Below are 19,889 nucleotides of genomic sequence, written 5' to 3'. Positions count from 1 at the left end.
CCTTTCGGCTGAAGTCGCTTTGCACTCATAATACAGCAAAGGAAGGTCTGCACGAGAGGGCCCCATGGCTGTGTCTTCTACAGCTTTTCACCTCTTGCATCCATCACCCACGTTCGGCAGCGCCTTGCTCCCCTGCCTGGCGCCCGCAGGCGGCTGTCTCTGCCGCTGCCTTGGCTCCCTGGGGCTGTCCCCTCTGCTGCCATAACCGCCTCCCTCATTTTTGGCCCTTTCTGCTATTTTAGCTTCCATGATGGACTCCACTTTATAAAATGGCTCAATTTGCTAGGAATTGAAAACAGAAATTTTCATTTTTGTCCTTGAATTCTGGAGCAGCGAAGAAGGAAGCATTATCGTGATATGTAGTGGTTTTCAGGTTGCACTCTTGAACCTCCGAGGCAGGAGTTGTCAGGCAGCATCCATACGAGCCAAGGTTACCTGTCATTCAGAAACCTTTGGGAGAAATCTTCATGATGTATGTGGTTATGACAGTGATAATTAAATGAAACTGGTTTACTTAGTATAACATGACATTTTCTCGGGCATGTGGAGGGTCCTTATTAAAAGAAATTCCTTGTTCTGATAACTTAGTACTTTTTGCTTTTCCCATTCAGATTGTTCTCTCTTGGATGCACAGATAATATTCTAGGTTTTTATGATATCCAAGTAACAAGTACACATGCAAACTTAGCTGAACTGTAGTCTCTGTTCCAGCATACGTTTTTTTTAAGGCAGATTATTGTGTGAGTTCACAAATTTCAGAGTAATTGTAATTTTGAGCAGCCCATAGCAGTGATGAGAAGGAAGTTGCTCTATGGAACTCTCTTAACCGCTGCCAGCCAACACAATCCCTACCATTTCGTGCTGGTTTTCAGGACTCTGCCTTTAAGTTTTATAACCATTTAAATACTTTTTAACTAGGCATGGGAAAACCCTAAGTGTACCCTCTTGGCCTTAGGCTTAACCCAATCCCTTTTTTAGAAAATTAAGTGAAACATGATTGTTTTTCACTTAAAATGATAAGATTATGAAATAGATTTTGACTCCATTGTTGTTTAACTTTTCTTTTAACTTTTTTTTATGGTTTAGGCACTGTTCATGTTGAATACCTTTTTGGCATTTTGACTATTTTCTAAGAAACTTCTTTTCAAAAGTGTATGGTCTCTGAAAATGTTTTTGAAATGGAACGCTAGCTTACATTGATGAAAAAACATGCAACTTTAATGTTTAGCAGGAAAAGGATCACATCTCTAAAGGTACTAATAACTAGATTGTTCAAAAGCGATCAGTCTTGGGCTGTAAATAACAAAAAAAAGTATTTTCAGTTTTGACTACAAATGTGGCTTAGTTCAGCAAACCGTTGCATTAATGTGATGTTTCTTGTGTTTAGAGTTCAGAATAGTGATGTACTGTTTACAAATCCCTATAATTGTTTTTAATGTGTTTTCCATAGGAGCAACAGCTGCTGCTCGAAAGGAGGTTATAAGGAACAAGATAAGAGCAATAGGAAAAATGGCTAGAGTTTTCTCAGTGTTAAGGTAAGGTTTTGTGCTGTTTCAGATTTTTTTTAATGTTAAAGGACATCTTTGAATGATTACTTAGAGCACTCCACTGTTAATCAAACAGCAAATTTGATATTTTAGTATACCACTCAACTGAGGTTTACTGCAACCTTTTAAGGATTGTTGTATTTATACAATACTGCTATTTATTATGGCTCTGAATAATCTTCTTCCTCAGGGCTTTTGCTGAACGTAAAACAGACAAACAAAAGACATCAGCAAAGAAAATTGCAATTACCCTTTTTTTAAAGACTTTTGCTCATGAGGTGTACTAATTAACTCTTAGCCACTGTGAGGCAAGAGTTAAATGTGGAGAAAGGGTATGTTCCACATCATGTCTCATTAAAAAGGAAGCCAACTGTCCCACTTTGTCCCCCACAGTTGTTGCTACAGCCATGAGTAAAGATGATTAAAGGTGAAAGCATTAGGGTCATTTAACTAAAAATCCAGGAAATCATTGTGCAGACTCATTACCTTGGGCTGCACTCCCCCAAACACATGAACATGAGTAACTAATTGCTACTCAATGTTTAGAACTCTCCATTTAATGTCTCTAAGCAGAAGAGAAAACATGCTGTACTGTGCTGTGCTGAAGTCTAAATATAGAAAATACAGTTCTCCCTTTCAGCAGAGTGATTTTTTTTTTTTTCTCAGGAAATTGTATGTTGCTCTGCTGTAGTCAGTTTATGGCTATTATGGTTAGTGCAAAATCAAGGGATTTTTTAAAAATGTATTGGTATGATTGATATAAAAAAGGAAGTAAAAATAGTTACTTGAAGAATACACTCTTAATTTCAGATGAAACTCTCAACCTTGCTTGATTTGAGACTCTTCTGCAGCCTGCAAGCAGTGGGCAGGTTGTCAGTGGGGCTTCGCATGGACACAGCAGTTCGCCCGCGCGTTGCAGATTGCAGCAGCTTAGCTTTAAATAGCATACTAAGATGGAGGACTTTGTACCTGGGGTTCCCAAAGTGTTATATGTGAATTACTAGTGATGCACAAGCTACTTCAAAGTGGTACCCATAAAAAAAAAGAAAAGTTGGCATCATGCCTTCTCCCTAAACAAGACGGGGGAGCAATCAAATGCTTCCACCTGCTCCTCTGTACCAAGTCTGGCAGAGAGCCTGGAGCTGACATTGCCACCACCTTCATAAAACAGCACGATTATTTTTCTCTGATGACAGTTGAGCAAACAAAGTTTGGGAAATCTGGCTTTCTCCCATAACCTTGAACTGCAGCTTCTGGATCCGCTGTATTTTGTTGTGGAGCACCTTTTGAAATATAGGATTAATTCAACAGAAACATAGACTTTAATATGCAGAAGGGCCTGAAATTGTATGCTCAGCTGATATATTTGGGTTTTGATAACTTGCAGGTGATTGACATCACCTGCATGTCAAAGACTTTTTCAAAGGGAACTATGGGGCAGAAGCTTTTCAGTGGTTTCAGGGATGGAAGAAGCATACAGGATAATTCTTGCATGTGCCCTGTCTAAAGTGATATGCATAAGCCTCATAGCTTAGGGTTTTAGCACCGTTTGAAACTTTGAGCCCTCTTAAATTATTTCACGAAAATCAACATTTTAAGGCACTGATGGAAATCAGTCTTGATTTTTCCCTGAAAAGCGGTCAAATTCATCTCAGAGTTGTTCATGAGACAATTTTTTACCTCTACCACATGCATCCCAACATCTCCAGAAGACCAGAATGGACTGTATCTGGTAGAGGAGAAGCCGATGGTTCACTCACTGAAGCTGCTGAACCTTTTACAGTTCTTGGTTACTGATGGACCTTGAAACTTTGCAGGAAGGACTGAAGATGAAGAGTATATTTGTTCTCCCTTAGCTTTAACCAGCAAATACAGCGCATCCTTACCGTGGTCAGAGGCGTAGTCAGCAAATAAACAGGTACCTCCAATGGGCAGTTTTGCTGACCCATCTTCCAGGGGGTTGAGTGACGTTTCATCCCAGCCACCATTGCCCCCATGGGAGTACCTCCTCTTCTGTTTTGCTGGGAAAGGTTGGTTCTCCTCAGCTAGGTGCCAGGCTTCTAGACAGCAAAGATTACATGAGGTTAATCTTGCAAATACTGTTCCTATAGAATAGCCTGGGTTATTTTTTCTGTCTTGCCAGCACAATCCACATTTAACAGACAAGTGTCTGATAACTCTGTATAGCCCTGCAAAGACTGCGGTGACACTGTCATCTAAACCAGCCTGTTTCAGAAACCTTTGAAGTTCCTGTTTGAATCATTGCTGGTTTATGAAATTTATTTCAATAATTCTTGAAAAGCGTTTCCGAACAAGCAGCACCTGATGTGACCACCTTCAAAGGACTCAGTCGAACGTCTCTTCTCTGAGCTTCTCTGAGCCGGAGTGGCCACCTTCCTCGAGGATGTAACCTGAATGTAAAACTGAGATCAATTCAGCCGCTTTAGTCTCAAAATTAGATATCAAAATAGTGTTGTATTGAGTTTCAAAAGTTATAAATGAGCTTTGCCGAGAACGGCCATCATAGAAAGATTGACTTAAGCTCAGTGGAAGACCTCATGATTCCCTGTCATTGCCTCTCTGTGACTTTGTTTCTCAAGTCTGACTTTTCTTTGGATATATTTAGACAGGAGGGAGGTAAATAAAATATTTAATCAGTTTATTTTCCTTTTTTTAAAACTGAATTAAAGGACATCAAATAGAAAATAAAGAACACTGAAGGCTAAAAAATCTCAAAATTTGTGATACAGAGGTCTCTTGGGGACATGCAGTTTAAAGATAATAAAAATACAGTGAATAAACTTATCCTATGAAGGTGAAGCTAAAAGTGCCATTGCGGTTTAATTTAAAAAAAAGAGATGAAATGGACTGAATTGAAAATGCAGATTATGCATTTGCTTGCAGAGGCAAATAATCAACAGAAAGCAAAAACTTTGGTGTGTAACTCTTGATGATGAAAATACTGTGTTAATTCTGGAAATATTTGGCTGCTGCATTAGTTCTAATTGCTTAGGAAACTTGCAAGGAAAATGGTCACAATTTGATTTTGACTATTACGCAAAGAAAAGTATGTACAAGGAGAATCATTTTCAAACTATAAATAGAACTTGAAGAGTATATGTAGTACATAAACAAGAGTTGTTTGAAATACGTGAGTAATTCAGGGCACGTAGGTCTAAAGAAAATGGTAAGTAGGAGAATTGCTGAGAGACAGTTTTGATAGACAAAACCACATTATCCTCAAGTGAATGTGGAACTAAATTCTGTCTTTGTGTTTGCTTCCTCCAGCTTAATTTCATTATATATTTCAAAGTAAAGCACTTCAAAATAGGTTTCTCTTAAAGAATTGGGGTCAATTTTGCTGCTGAGAAAGTATGTCATCACAGACAGCATTACAGTGCTCGTAGAAAGCTGTATTTAACGGCTTGTCTGGATAGAGCTGTTGTATTCCTCTTGCCATATATTAAAAACTATACATATTTGAAGACCAGCAAAACATATTTAGGTTTCCTAAAACATTTTTCTTGAATCCAGTATCATTTTTAGCGTACAAAACTATTAAGAACAGTGCTAGTAAGGGTGGAAGTTCTTATTAATTTTAATGAGCTTTTAGCTGCTTTTTTTAAGCAGCTGATGATCATTAATAAATAATGCACCTGACTGCTAGTGTAGACAAAGGCAAAACAACAATTTAAGTTGATTTTGGACCACACTGTGTAAGACACTTAAATGTATTGTTGGCAATAACTGCTCCGTTGGTCCTCCTCCTATCAAGTTTGTGGTTTTATGTATATATATTCAAACCTATGTCATAACGTTGTTTCATAGATGCGAGTTATAGTGTTAACTATAGTGGGAGTCTGTGTATGGTGTGGTGCGAAGGTGAACCACTTACATAGCAGTGAGGGGAACTGCGCTGGTGCTGGTGTTATCACCGGATTCAGTCTGTCCTGGTAAGGAGATTGGAGATAACCAAATCATTGCGGGGCAGGTGTAGCTTAAGGTGTCTAAAATGTTGTCCATGTTTAAAAAAAAAAAAAGGCAATTATTTACTTTTGGGTTTTTTTTCCTTCTGCAGAGAAGAGAGTGAAAGTGTGCTGACGCTGAAAGGTTTGACTCCAACAGGAATGCTGCCCAGTGGTGTGCTCTCTGGAGGAAAACAAACACTGCAAAGCGGTAAGCATGTTTGCCTCTGTGTGTCATTATATGTAAAAAAACCAGTTGGTTTTCAACTGCAGAACCCAAGAAAAGTAACCGCAGTCTTCTCAGAAAAAAATAAAGGACAGAATAAAACAGGCGGTTTGTTGTACTGGAGCATTTGTGAGCAGTTCATGTAAGGCCACTTCTCAAGACTTCTTACGTACCACTGATTTTCAAAAAAAGAGGGGGGGAAAAAGTCCCTGAAAATCAACTGTTCAGAATGGTAGATCAGCATTGCATGTGAAGTGCACTCTTTCCACAGTTTACAGCATCTTTTGGGGTTTTTTTTAAGAGCAGCCTTTGATACACAGAGTACTGAAGGTTCAGCTTAGATAATGACACTTAAACTCTTATTTTATCTGATTTGTTCTTCCTCATAGAGAATCACCAATGGAAAATAGCTCTAGAATGAGATTTTCTCTCCTAGCAATTCTAGGTGACAGCATGAGAACAATTTCACTCTGATTTAAGCGCAAGTGAAGGGAGGCTCTTACAAACACCACATTTGCCTAGTACACAAACACAATACAGACTGTCAGTTCAGTTTTATACCAAGTGCTTCTTGTTACAGGAATTCTATAAGTCTATAGTAGGGCTGCCTTTGATGAAATATTCCTTTTGGAATAAGGAGCTGCAAAGTATTTAATTTACTACTGTAAGCTCTCCTTTTTTTCTGTGTGTATTGCTGTAGAGTATATTGCAGGCACACAAGAATGTCTCTCGCTTATTGAGGTTCTGTTGGCAGTAGATGTAAGAAATAGAAATGTTTTATAACCTTAACACAGTCTCAGCCTCTTGTTTTCCTGTTTCCTTCCTGGAGCATTCTTTCTCTGTATTTTTCCCTTTACTGTCTCTTTTACCTAGAAGATTCAGGTATACGGTGGTAAACCTTCTTTTCCCCTTTTTTTTCCTTCCCTTTTTTCTTTTTGATGACTTGTGTGTTACAGGCATAGTAACGTTCTGCTTTGAAAATGCTGCAATATGATTCCACAGGATGCCTTTCTTAATGGGGTTGTGGTCTTTACCTAGGCTTTTCTCCATACAGTTGCTTGTCAGAAAATTTGGTCCAAGGAAACTGCTATTGTTGCCCTGGCAAAATATTAGGAATTGAAATTAATTTGAGAAAATTGTCTAAAGTTCTTGTTACAATGGCTAAAAGGAAAATCTCCTCATACTGCAGTATTCTGGCTTAGTAAAACATTACTATACACAAGCTTCTGCATTAGTTAACATGTAGTACCCCATTCACCAAATAATCTGAAGTTTACATAGTTTCTGTTAAGCACACATTCATATTACCATATGTATTAACAGAAAATATGAGTAGTACGTTCTGTTGTGGAAGTATACATTTTAGTCATCATTTTTTTCTAATGTGTCAGTGCTGGTTTGGATCTGGTTATTCATTTTAATTTCTCATCCTAGTTATCGTGTTTCCTTTTCTTTTAAGTTTGCATTGGTTTCATTCCTTGATTTTTGCCATCTCTCTTGCTCTGTAGCTTGAGAGGCATAGGCTTACCTTGGTGCATGCGGGTTAGCTCCTCTCATTTCCCCATGCAGCAAGATAATAGTATACATATTTTAGTATTGATCTCAATCCATATTTAACATCCTAACTACAATAAAAAATTGTTTGGGTTTTAGGGAGGACGAAAAAAGCTTTTACGTAGGGGAAAATAAGACAAAAAAGAAGAGAGGAATTCCTAAAAACTTGGCTTCTTGAGCTATTCTCTAAACCAGAGAAGTTCTTGAAAATCAAAATTTCTTTTTAAATATTTGAGCTGTACCATTGCTATATTGGATTGCATTTGCTGATTTGCATCAGCTTCTAAATCTCTGACTGTAGAAACAAATTCATGCCAAAGCTGGTGGGTAAATTCAAATGCAATTATGTCTTTAAGAACAATGAATGGTTTCAAAACAGTGGTAACATGGTATTCATAACACTGCAGCAACCTCCTGATTACAAACTTTTCTCTCTCTGACCAGACTTTGCAATTTTGGAGGTCCAACAGCTGTCAGTCCTGTATCTATGTCCATTGATTTAAATAAAATACTGGAAGAATGCTGTTTTCAGAGACAGGGTTGACAAAAAGGGTGCTTACAGATGGAGCAGACTGGGCAAGATTGCAAGCAAAGGCAAAGTTGTCTGAGCAAACTCTGTCCCTTGCTGTGGGGAGGTTTCTTTTAGTCAGGAGAGAGAAAAAAAATATTTCTGAGAAGTTGTATATGTGGCTTTTTTGCCTTGTACTGGCAGCTAATACTTTTCAAGCTGACATCGTAAGTGGTACGAATTTTGTGTGATGGCTTTATGCCATTTTTCGTTCTCTTTTGACAAGGCAAATCAAACCGCTCTTCTTCAAAGCTGGGAGAATTATACAATGACCTTTTCAGGTCAGATGTGCAATATGGAAAACATTTTCATTTTGTAGTTCTTTTGAGTCAAAAGAAAACTACTCAAATGTGTCTTTAAAAACTTTTAGTTTGTGAAACTTCTGCTTCAAAACAAACTATAGCTTAATTCAATCTGCAAATTATTGTTTTTGTGTAAGCATTTCTCTGTGTGTCTGTTTTGCCAAAATCCAGCACTTACAGTAACATTAGTGTTGTAGCTCCTTTGCTATTCACTGACTTGTTCTTAGAGTTAAAATCCTCTGCTCATTTTTCTCATTCGTTTTGCTACCCCTTTCTTCTCTTCAGCTACTGTTGAGGCTATTGAGGCTGATGAAGGTAAATTGGCCAGTCCCCTTTCTGTTGGTGCCACAACAGATAAGGGCTCTGCTGGGTGTATTCATTTTGCTGTAGCTTGTACAGATTGTGTGGGTGTTGGGCTAACAATTGTGGCTCGGTATTAACCAAAATGTAATTGCTTTAAAGGGGAAAATGTTTTTTGCTTTTTTTTCCGTTGCTGCTGTTGTGGGGTTTTTCTTTTTTCTGAAAGTTACAATCACGGTGGAATTGCTGTATGTTGAACTAAGCACTGAGTAATGCCACAGGAGGAGATCAGGGGACTTGGCTTTCACAGGACACAACTCGGCAGCAGCTCGTAAATGCTCTGTGACACATAGCTCAAAAGCTGTGCGCTGGAGGCTGGGTCTTGTCTCCACCTCAAACCATCCTCAGCAATCTCTGGTGGAGGAAAACACACAACTTTTTATAAATATTCTCTCTTTTTGTTGGTTTTTTTTTTTCCCCGTTTTCTTTTTTGCTTCAGTTTGTTTCCTTTCTTTTAGATCACTAGTAAAAAATTTTTATTGGTCTTTTGTTACAGTTCAGCATGTTTCTGTTTCTCTTTACAAGTAAAACAACATGAGACATTTGTCTGCAAGATGTCTGCTTCCTCTGGTAGTGGCAGTTTACACACTGGATATTTACATTAGAGCAACCATTAACACCAGCACCATTTTAGCTACAAATATAAAGTGACTGGCTGCCTCAGAAGATTTCTGAATGTTTAGTATTGAAAATTATGGTGCTTTATTGACAGACCTCTAATTTAACCCTTAAGCAATTTTTAATGCTATGGTTAAAACCTAAGCAATCACGTATTGCAATGTAGATGCGCAATACTCATTCAGCATTATAAAGTTTTGGGAGAAGAATTTTCAGAATTCCCCTTTAAAACAAAATTCTTCAGTTGTATTTTGTTCTTGCCCCTCAAATTTTCTGTGGGTATTTTTTTTTTAGTTAATTAAAAAAAAAAATCTGATGATCGCTGTCCATTGGTAAGATGTGCCCTTTTGGCCAGTTGAATTTGTTTTTTATTTTTGTAAAGCAGTGAATAAAATTACAGAACAAACAAGTAAGAGAAAATACAACTGCTTTCTAAATAGCAGTGAGTAAGCTGCTATTTATGTTGGAATTATCTATTCCTATCGGCAATCTCTAATCTGCAGTGTGCATTCTCGTTGACAGTTTGGCTGTTTTCTGTGATTTTCTGTGACTATGTGTTGTGTTTTAGTATATTCTCAATGTAAACTGCTAATACTCGTTGTCTGACCAGCAACTACAGCAGAGCACCTTCCTCAGTATTACAGACGATAACGTGTCTGCTTGAAATACAATTGACTGAACGTGCCCCCATTCAAGCAATATGCACCCTTCAAGTTAACTCTTGATTTGCCATCCTTGCTAGTTAGACACTGTAACCATAGTCATAACAACTAGTCTATGTAGACGAAGCTAATGATGGAGAAAATGTTTCACCCTTTACCAACTGTCCGTCTGCAGTTTGATTCAGGGCCCGATAACACCGACCGGGCTGTGCTGCTGGCCAGCTCCAGGACACAGCAAGTGTTTCAGCTTCAACACGGCCATCCATTAAACTATTGCTTTAAGGGATTGGCCTGGGTGCTTGTTAGACATCTTCATTTTTGTGGTAGAAGATAAAGTAAAAAAAAAAACCTTGAAAAAACTCATTGTAGGGCCTGTTCTGTTTTCACTGCTCCATCCCTGCTCACTTGACTAATCACCATTATGTTGCTTTTCTGAGTTGAAGTATAATACATGTTGAAACCCATGCACTTCACAAAGTTCCAATATAACGTTTGTGAAACTGGCTAAGGAACTAAATCCTGAGGCAAACAGGATCTATCCATTTTCACAGGAATGGTTGGCAAAAATATCAGCATGAAAACGCTTTTCTTGCTCCCCCAAAATGCAAGGAGTGGTAGATTGGTACCAGGGATGTTCTGGGGTTTTGGGTTTGTTCACTTTTTTTTTTAACAGAAGTTAACAGCTTGTCCAGAATCAGGACTGCATATTGGAAGGAGAGCAGGAGTACTTCAGGGTAAAGAGAAGATAAAGGGAGGGAAGGAATATTGAATTTGATCTTTGAAACTCCCCTACCATTTTCTCCCCAGGGAGTTTGCAGTTTCCTGGTACTAACACACCATTTCTGCTCTATGGCATGTTAAGATAGAGGCATAGAAAAAGTGCCAGTTCTGGAAGTGCAGTGCATTGATTTGGTGCAGATAAGAGAAAAACACACAGAAGGCTATGACAAATTATCTACGGAGCTGTGACCTGCTGTTTGCCTACAGTGCTTTTTTCTCTTTTGCTTTGAATCTAAAGATCTTCAACTCTTCAATTAAAGAGAGAAAAAAATGAAATAAAATGAAAATCACACTCTACAAATACATTCCCCAGCCTGTGGCTGCCTTCTGAGGTTGGTGTGGCCTCATCAATGTCGCTGCTGAAGGGCAGATCAAAAGTCCTCAGGTTCAGTTGGAACTTTGGTCCTTTGTCAGCGCGTTTCCGAAGTTAAATTGTACAAATGTGCCAAAATGACGATATCCCTGGTCCATGTTGCACAGTGTTACCGCTGTTTGACTCAAGCTGCTTTCTACAAGTCCAGGGACGTGTCGGGGAGGGTAACTTCCCCAAGCAATCAACAAGCAGCTCGCCTGTGTTGAGAACATGAGGCAACCCGTTGCAGGGTCGCCCCAGATCTCCCATAGCTTTAATGTATATCCCGCAAACTGGCCTCACCATGTCATCGCCATCTGTAACTGGCCAGTGCTTTTCCCCCGGGTCTTTGAAAGTCAAATGGGAGTTTTGCCTGATTAAGGATGTTACAGCGAGGCACAATGTCTTTAAGGCTGTAAGTGATGACGACAAATGCTAACTCACCAGCTCACGGCTGTGCCCTAAGCATGATTCCTAATTGCAAACTGTAGTTTCATGTCAGCTTCTCAGCATTTTAAGCTGAACCCCAGTGGACAACAAAATATCGGAAGTTGATCTTGTTGAAAAAACCAGTTGTGTTGCAAGAGATGGTGGTGGTTAACCCCCAGCTCTTTCTGAGTACGGTAAGGAGTCAGTCGTCTTGTCAGATCTTCTCATTGCCGCCTTCGCAAAGAAGGACTTTCGCACTCATTGATAAGTTGGGGGAAAAGCTGCCAAGAGTTTTACCTTGCTAATTTTACTTTTTAATAATCCTTTATTTAGCTATCAAAGGATTTTCACCCCAGCATAAGATCACTAGCTTCGAAGAGGCCAAAGGCTTAGATCGAATTAATGAGCGAATGCCTCCACGCAGAGACGTGCCATCCGATGCCAACCTTAACTCCATCAACAAGGCAATCTCCACAGAGACTAATGGCACGGACAGCAACGGCAGTAATAGCAGCAATATTCAGTGACCACTGTCTGGGAGGGGGGTTGAGCTGCAGGGCGCGATGGGGTTGCTGCACATCAGCAGTGGGATGTTCTTGCCTCTGGTGATAGCTTACTTGCTCTGGGGGCCAGATGTTGGATTCAGTTTACAAAAATCATCTACGAAGAGATCGTCAACTTTAATTTGGTGGGAGGGGGGGTGGGGGAGAGACACCTCCTTTGGATATGCCTTTAAAATGCTTGTAGAAAAATGAAAGCTCATGCTGGTATATATTGCAAAGTTAGGGGAATGAACATGTTTTCCTACTGCATTGGGAATGTCTAGATATGTTACTGAAAGGCCTTTTATTATGTTACTGGACATGAAAACTTTGTTTAATTTCTTACTAACTATTGTACGTTTACAGTTGCAGCACTAAACATGGACAACATCAAAACATTTTTAACAAAATGTACAAACTAAATAAGGACTATTTATTGATAATGTTTTGCTACTCTTGTCAGACAATGGCGATGAAATAAATTAGGCAGTCTTTAAAAATATAGAGAAAAAAGAAAAAAAAAAAGAATGTTGGAAATTTGTTTAAAATGCCAAAAAAAAAAAAAAGAAAGAGTGAGAGAGAGAGAGAGAGAGAGAGGGTTTAATTTTGTACAGATTATGCTTACCTCAGGTTTCTTTAGTGTGCTTCAATGCCCTTCTTTAAATATAACACTTATCTTACTAATTTGGCAGCAATTATCCTTTTCTTTGTTTAAAAAAAACTGGAATAATGATAACATTTATCTTTTTTTGCTGTTTATATTTAGGGGGGTTTGGTTTGGGGGGTTTTCTGGGTTTTTTTGGTAAATCAAGTCTTGGTTGTGGCTTGCTGAATTTAAATATTTATGAGTGGTGCATTTTTAAGTATAGTGAACAAGACACCATATTAAGTGCAGTGAAAAGCATCTATATTCTGTAAAAATCTGCCTATGCATGTTTTTTAAGAAAAAAATGGCTGTATAGGCCTGTATGGGACTGTAATGCGCTTAGTGGTCTGACTTATACTGGAAATGTATGTATACTGGCGTACTTTATATTCTCTAAAAAAAAAAAATGCTTAATGCCTTTGAAATTTTGTAATCAAAAAAAAAAGCTTTGAAAAATCTAAGGGGAGAGTATTCTTAAAGTTTTTAACATAAGCTTGTCAGTGCACATATAGATGGGTAGCATGTTTAGCAAACCTTGTGAAATTTAAATAAGTTTGTAGTTACATGTGAAATTCTAAATGCATGATAACTGTTAATGTCATAATGGTTTAGGCATTTTGTTCTGTTCTGTCATGTGCCACAAAATGTGTAATTTTTTCACTTTTTTCCCTTTGTATATCAGTTACGGGTTTCAACTGGTTCATTCTGAAAAAGAAACAAAACAAAACAGTCCATTGATATTTTTTAACAATTGTATAAGTGCCCAAGTAATTCACTACAGCCTACAGCCTTGCCTTTGTAATTTGACTTCGAAATGTTGGCAATCAAAGCATGCACTTGTAACAATGAAAGAAGCATTTTATATTACTACTCAATAAAAATGTGCATGAACTTAAGCACTCTTCCCTTTCTTGCTGGCTCAGTCACAGAAGCGCACGCAGGCACACGTGCATGTGCACTTGTTGCTCTCTTTTGCTTTGGACAGGAGAAGACCATCGGTGTAAGAGAAGAATGACTCGTTTCACGATTCAAGGTCAGTTCTTTACTAAGAAGAAAAATTCATTTATTACCCAACTGTTTCAGGCTACTGAACATCTGCAGTCTTCCCCCAAGTTCTGGTTAGAAAGCTGGGTTTTCACTAGAATGAGTAGGATGTATCCCACAAGAAGAGTGCAGAAGAAAACCTGTGCCCTCTGTGTGCTTTTCCCGCCTCATCTGGAGTGTTTGAAAAAGGTCAATTAGTATCATTTACAATGTTTCTTTAAGGAAAAACAAAAAAATTCAACAATTTCAGATTTCAAATGCTCTCTCTTTTAGTCAGAGGTGAACTGTCAAAGCTCTTTGTTCTCATTTTCTCCCTAACTGTGCTCAGCATCCTTCCACAGCCTGTCATCCTGCGAAGAACTGATGGACGATGCCAAATTGTGCAATGTTGTGGGTATTGCTTTAGTCCTCCTTTCAGGTAACATTGTTAAATGTTGGCTCAGTGCCTGCTTTCTTATGTGTTTTTCCCACTTCAGTTCTTGTTAATTTTGGCAAAATATGACAGGTGGCAAAAATAAAGAGAATTCATAATATACAGGACTAGGAAGCTGGGTTAATTTTAGATTGAAATTTTTATTTCAGATTGTATAGAAATACAGCACAGGGGAGAGACACGCAGAGTCTAACTATTCATCTGATCAGTGAAGCTGTTCATCTGGTTAATGAGCATGGTCTCTGCAAAAAGTAATGGCGAAAGTTTGAGTGACCGCTTTACTTACCAGTTCAGTCCTGCGTACGTGCTAGCTGAACAACTGTAGGTTACCTCAGGTAATTTTTTTCTGTAGAGACATCTGAGCTAGCGCTCAGCAGGCACTTGGTGCAACATAGAGCAATACTGTTGGGCAGCGCAACTTGTGCTGTCTGGTTTCATTTAAGTTGGGCCCTGGCAGTTGCCCAAACCAATTTAACATCAAGAAAGGGGTTTTTCCTCTCAGCAGTGACAGTATGGCATAGACCTCTCAATTGGTAGACTTAACCCAAAAGATCCGTGCTACAAATCAGTGGTGGCTTTGCAAATGCCTGCTGTAATTGCCAAAGAGCTTATGGGTAAGCGAGGTAGTCCAGCCTGAGTAATGCATTAGGAAATGTACAAAGTCTGTCTGGTCAGTAAGGAGATTTTTGAACTTTTTATATCTTAAAAGAAAGAAAAATGTCCTGAGCATGCAAAATACCTGGACACACGGGACACTGCTAAGATGGCCTGGCTCTTTTCTGGAGCGAGCCCCACCGTCCTACCATGGGGCAGGTTCTGGACTGGCTCTGAGGGATAGTCTAGGCTATACTCAAATGTACCTCAAAGGACAAAAAAAATTTTCCAAAGGGTATCTCTTTCCAGGGCATCCCATCTCTTCCAGCTGTCCTTCCTTTCTCCTGCTGCAGAAGGAGCTATAGGTGAATTTGAAGAAAAACCCTGGTGCCACTGAAGGCTGAGTTTTGGATTTCGTGGCCTCACTCAGTGACGTGCCATGCGCTGGAGTATCTCTCCCAGTACCGGTTTCTTCCTTCTTACCAAATATGCTACTTTAATGCCAAAAATATCATTGGTGCCTACATCAGGATTTACTGTATTTATTTAACCACTTCATTCCCACTGTGTGAGATAGTATATTGGATACATGTATTATATTTTCTGCACTATCATAATTTTCCTTTTCAACAGCTATTAAACATGAAGTGTATTAGCTCTTAGCATACATTTTCTGAAGAAGGCAACATTCAAATTTTGTCCAGGGTTTCCCCCAAAATTGCAGTAGGCTTAACCCTGCTTAAGCTTGTGCCAGAATTGCCAACTGTCAGGCACAGATATAAATTCTTTCAGCATTTTCCTGGTGTCGTGGTTTAACCCCAGCCAGCAACTAAGCACCACACAGCCGCTCATTCACTCTCCCCCTGCTGGGATGGGGAGAGAATTAGAAGGGTAAAAGTGAGAAAACTCATGGGTTTTCCTCCTTCTTTCCGCAGCTTTATATGCTGAGCATGATGTCATATGGTATGGAATATCCCTTTGGTCAGTTGGGGTCAGCTGTCCCCTCCCAACTTGTTGTGCACCCCCAGCCTACTCGCTGGTGGGGTGGTGTGAGGAGCAGGGAAGGCCTTGCCTCTGTGTAAGCACTGCTCAGCAGTAACGAAAACATCCCTGTGTTATCAGCACTGCTTTCAGCACAAATCCAAACCATAGCCCCATACCAGCTACTATGAAGAAACTCTATCCCAGCCAAAACCAGCACACCTTGACACCCTTTTTTATTGCCAGAGGAGGATTGTCTGGAGCCTCTAGAGGAGTTTGGATATAATTTGGCTTTCTCCTGAGAACCTGGCCAGCAAAACTGAAGTCAGAAAGCAGGGCTAAAAACAGGCACCGAAAGATGCTGCTTGTTAACACAGACCTCATCTCTGTCCTGTCTCACTTTAGCTTTGGTTTTTAGTGAACCAGTGGAGTTCAGAATGTTAAAAAATGAAAATTTAGGGACACTTTCTAGATTCAAGCTGAATTCACAATTTTAGTTCTTAGAAATCAGTTTCCCTTCTTTTTTCAAGGTACTGTTGCTCAGATTAGTCAGATCCGTGAATCTTCCCACTTCTTTCACAAAGAGAGGGATGCGAGAATCAGCTATTTCAAATGTTAAAAAACGACAAGCACCAAAGCAACCATTTGGAAAATAGTTTGCAGATCGCTTTCTTAGTTGCTTTTGGGAGGATGTTTGATTCTGCTAAAAATGGCCATTTTTGGCATGCAAAAGGATGAACTTTCTGGTTCTTCAATGATTTAGGAAAAAATATATCCAAGTTCACATGTGTTCATATGTATATGTTCATATGTTTGTGAAAAACCAGAGGACTTGCAGCCACCTCCATGGGGTCACAAAAAGGATGAGTTGATGGAGCTAGAGGTAGGGGATTTTTTTTTAGTTTTTTTTGTTTGTTTTTTTTTTTTTTTTGTCTTGCTGAGCTGACTTTGTGGTATCAAGCCTGGTAAGCATTATAAAATGTATGTTTTATGAGGCTTTGGGGTTTTTTTAATTATTATTTTTTAAATTACTTGAGGGCAGTTTGTTTTACATGCAACACAATGTATCATCAAGCTGACAGATAGCTGTGTGCTCTGGGCAGTATTCTGCCGCGGCACACAATTGCAAAGGGAAGGGTTGCCTTGGCTCTGTCATCCCTGTCAAAAGCTTGTTTTAGGTAAAGTAACTTGGCAAAGAATGTACTAAAGGACTGATTTTGCCACCAGTGGGAAGTCTGCAGGCATGGTGGCAGACATGACTGCATCTGCTCCTTTGTGGAGTCCACGAGTGGCCATCACTGGTTGCTCTGGGGTTCACCAAGGCCTCCTCTCCCTTTTGGGCCGAGTCTTGCGGAGTCATTTGCTGGAGGTTTGGGTCGGGGTGCCCAGTTAGGCGATTCTTACAGCAACAAGACTCAAGCACGAGGTGGTTGTTTCATACTTTACCTATTACATCCCCGAGGCAGTTGATGTAGACAACCGTGGTGCGGTCGAGCAAGCCCATTTCTCTCGACATCTGGGTATTAAATAATCTCTTTTGCTTTAAATGAGCAGTTGAATACTGTGACTTGGACTAATTTCACAGTGGTTTAGGCCAGAGGAGCCTGTTAGGTTACAGAATCAACACTCACTGAGGCTGGGAGGCACCGCTGAGATTGGCTCCTCCAAGCCAACTGCTCATGCAGGATCAGCTGGAGCAGGTTGCTCGGGGCCATATCCAGTCAAGTTTTGAGTGTCTGCAAGGATGGAGACTCCACAAGCTCTCTGAGCAACCTGTGCCAATGCTTAACAGCTCTTACAGTAAAAAAGATTTTTCTAACATTTAAAAATTTCCCGTATTTCAGTTTGCGCCCACTGCCTCTTGTCCTGTTGCTGGGCCTCACTGAGAAGAGCTTGGCTTCATCTTTTTTACTCCCCTTATCAAGTATTTATACACCTTTCTCCACGCTGAGCAGTCAGCTCTCTCCATCTCTCCTCATAGGTCAGATGTTCCAGTCCCTCAATCACCTTCATGGTCCTTTGCTGAACTCACTCCAGTAAGTCCATGTCTTGTCTTGTGCTGGGGAGCCCAGACCTGGACACAGTACTCCAGGTGTGTCTTACCACTGCTGAGTAGAGGCGGGGGGGAAGTGAAATTATCTGCCCTGGTTTCCTGTATATGCCATTAAATTTCTACAACGTGTATTGATGCCAATAATTTAAGACAAGTGAAGACATTTCTGGCCTTGTAAGTTGAAGAGATGGGAGCCATACCTCAGAAAACAGAAGCAGCAGAGGTACGTTGCAGTCGTAGAGCTGAGATGTACTGAGATACAGATCCAAGAAGGTGAGAGAAAGTGAATGCCTTACCACTCTGAGGAGAGTGGAAGACTGGAGTAATATTTATTGCCAAATTTTGGTAATAAATTTGATCAGCAAATTATCCAGGTAGGTATCAATTGCAAGAGGGAGGACCCTCTTCACTGTCTGTCCTGTACTGTGTCCCACCTACTGCTGATCCTTGGTGCTTCAGAGGAAGGTGAAGAAGTCATCAAAGAAATCTGGCCAATCTTGTACTGAGGGAAGTAGTCCCTTCCTGGATTCAGCAGGCAAGTGGCTGAAGCCCTGAAGCATGTGATTTGTATACAGTCATTATTGTAGTGCAGATCTGCATGTGTTATCAGGACATCACACAAATGAGAGATCTTGTGCCTCCCTGGGGAGGGAGAAGTAACCTTCTGAGGAGGTTGCCTGAGGAGAAGGTAATTTGTTTGTCTGTCAGTTGGTGGTTTATTGGTTTCAGTACATGTTTAATAAGCTTTGCACTTGGACTGCATTTTTCTAAAATGAGAAGAAAGTGCACTCTGAAGGGAATAATGAGGCTGACACTGCGGCCGAGCTTAAACAAGGCTGCAGAGCTGATGTTTAGGCAAAAGACTGAAGAAGCCCTGCAGCCATGGACCAGGGTGCCAGAGGAAGGAAAGGAATGAGGAGTGGGGCTGCCAGGAGAGCTTGGGGTATTTATTTCACTCCTTTCTCAAGGTACATAGGAGAAGAAGCAGTGGTGGCAGTGCTGGAGGAGACCTGAGCACTTACACTGCAAGACTGAGACGACGAGATACGGAAGCTGTACGGTGTACCTTGGCTTTGGGTAGGCAATGACAGAAACTATTTAGGCTGATAAAATTCACCTTAGGATAGATGTGCACTTAAAGATGATGGTAGAGTTCAGGCTGTGACCTGAAGGCAGTTATGCATAAAAGGGGAGTAGGGAATGGCATGGGAAATAAAGTTTTGGAGGGCAGACCCGTGATAAGGAGCGGGCTGAGGCTCACAGCCGTGGCAGAGGAAGAAGTACAGATTGCAGTATTGCACGCTGTATTGCATGCTGAAGAGTTGAATCAGTTCAGCTTAAATGCAAGGGTGCCTGTAACTAAGGGGTTTGGACCTGATACAAGGGAGTTGCCATGAAGTCAGCTGGGATGACTAGCCAAAGCCTGGGCTCTCTAGAGGATAAAAGGGCAGGAATTATGAGGACCTTAAATCTCAACTAAATTTGTAAGGCAGGGCTTGCAAACTAACCAGGTAATGGACACCTCAAACAGAGAAAAATAAAAAGCTAACATGGAATGAAAAAATGACCCATCAGCCAAGTAAGTTGGGGATGGCCAGTAAGGTCTAGGAATACAGTGAAAATCAGCACGAGTCCAGCTAAGTTGTCTTTGCTGATCATGGTTGAAAAGCAGCAGAAAACTTTTCCAGACACTTGAATAGGAAGAGCAAGGTATAAATAAGTGGGAAATGATACAATGAGGATAAGGGAGAGATTTAAAGTAGATGTATTGGCTAAAGGACTGTGGAAGGAAAGCCAAGAATGAGATTTAGGATATGGAAACGAGAACTACAGGAATCGAGACAGAAGCAAATTCAGAGTTTAATGCACTTATTCCAGAAAAATGCAATCGTTTCTTTCCTACAGTCGCAACAGAAAATACCACATTTGCTTACTCGTCAAATAGCAATGCTCTTTAACAGCTCTCTGAATGGGTGGTATATTTTGAAAATATACTTGGAGAATATGTAGGTACAGAAGTATGTATAAATAAGGAGCAACCGCAGGGCCGTTGGTCTGAGCATAATCATATGCAAAGATTTAAAGTAAATCTTGAAGGAACCACTGACCAAAATGTGTGTGAGAGGGCTGTTTGCTACAGTGCTGTGTGGCAAATAGAAATAAATTACAGATGTCAGGAATCTGTACATGAAAGTTAAGGTGGAAAGGAGCCAGCTGAAGGGAAGATCATAAC

The 19,889-nt window shown here is 40.1% G+C and overlaps 1 protein-coding gene across 2 annotated transcripts in view; it reads left to right on the top strand.

Moving 5' to 3' along the window:
• Positions 1 to 12,046, top strand: part of PPP3CA (protein phosphatase 3 catalytic subunit alpha) — a 202,859-nt gene extending 190,813 nt beyond the window's left edge. The window contains exons 12-15 of one of the 2 annotated variants that reach the window (XM_050895410.1): positions 1,451 to 1,535; positions 5,626 to 5,723; positions 8,448 to 8,477; positions 11,697 to 12,046. In XM_050895410.1, the coding sequence (XP_050751367.1) occupies positions 1,451 to 1,535; positions 5,626 to 5,723; positions 8,448 to 8,477; positions 11,697 to 11,890 (407 nt within the window). In that variant the 3' untranslated portion in view covers positions 11,891 to 12,046. The remainder of the gene's footprint in view (positions 1 to 1,450; positions 1,536 to 5,625; positions 5,724 to 8,447; positions 8,478 to 11,696) is intronic. The other variant, XM_050895409.1, reaches the window with a different exon arrangement.
• The last annotated feature ends 7,843 nt before the right edge of the window (positions 12,047 to 19,889 follow it).

The sequence above is a fragment of the Gymnogyps californianus genome, chromosome 4, assembly GCF_018139145.2.
Source record: "Gymnogyps californianus isolate 813 chromosome 4, ASM1813914v2, whole genome shotgun sequence".
NCBI classification, from domain to species: Eukaryota; Metazoa; Chordata; class Aves; order Accipitriformes; family Cathartidae; genus Gymnogyps; species Gymnogyps californianus.
Note: the sequence above shows the minus strand (reverse complement) of the source record. Positions and strands in the feature narration are given on the sequence as shown.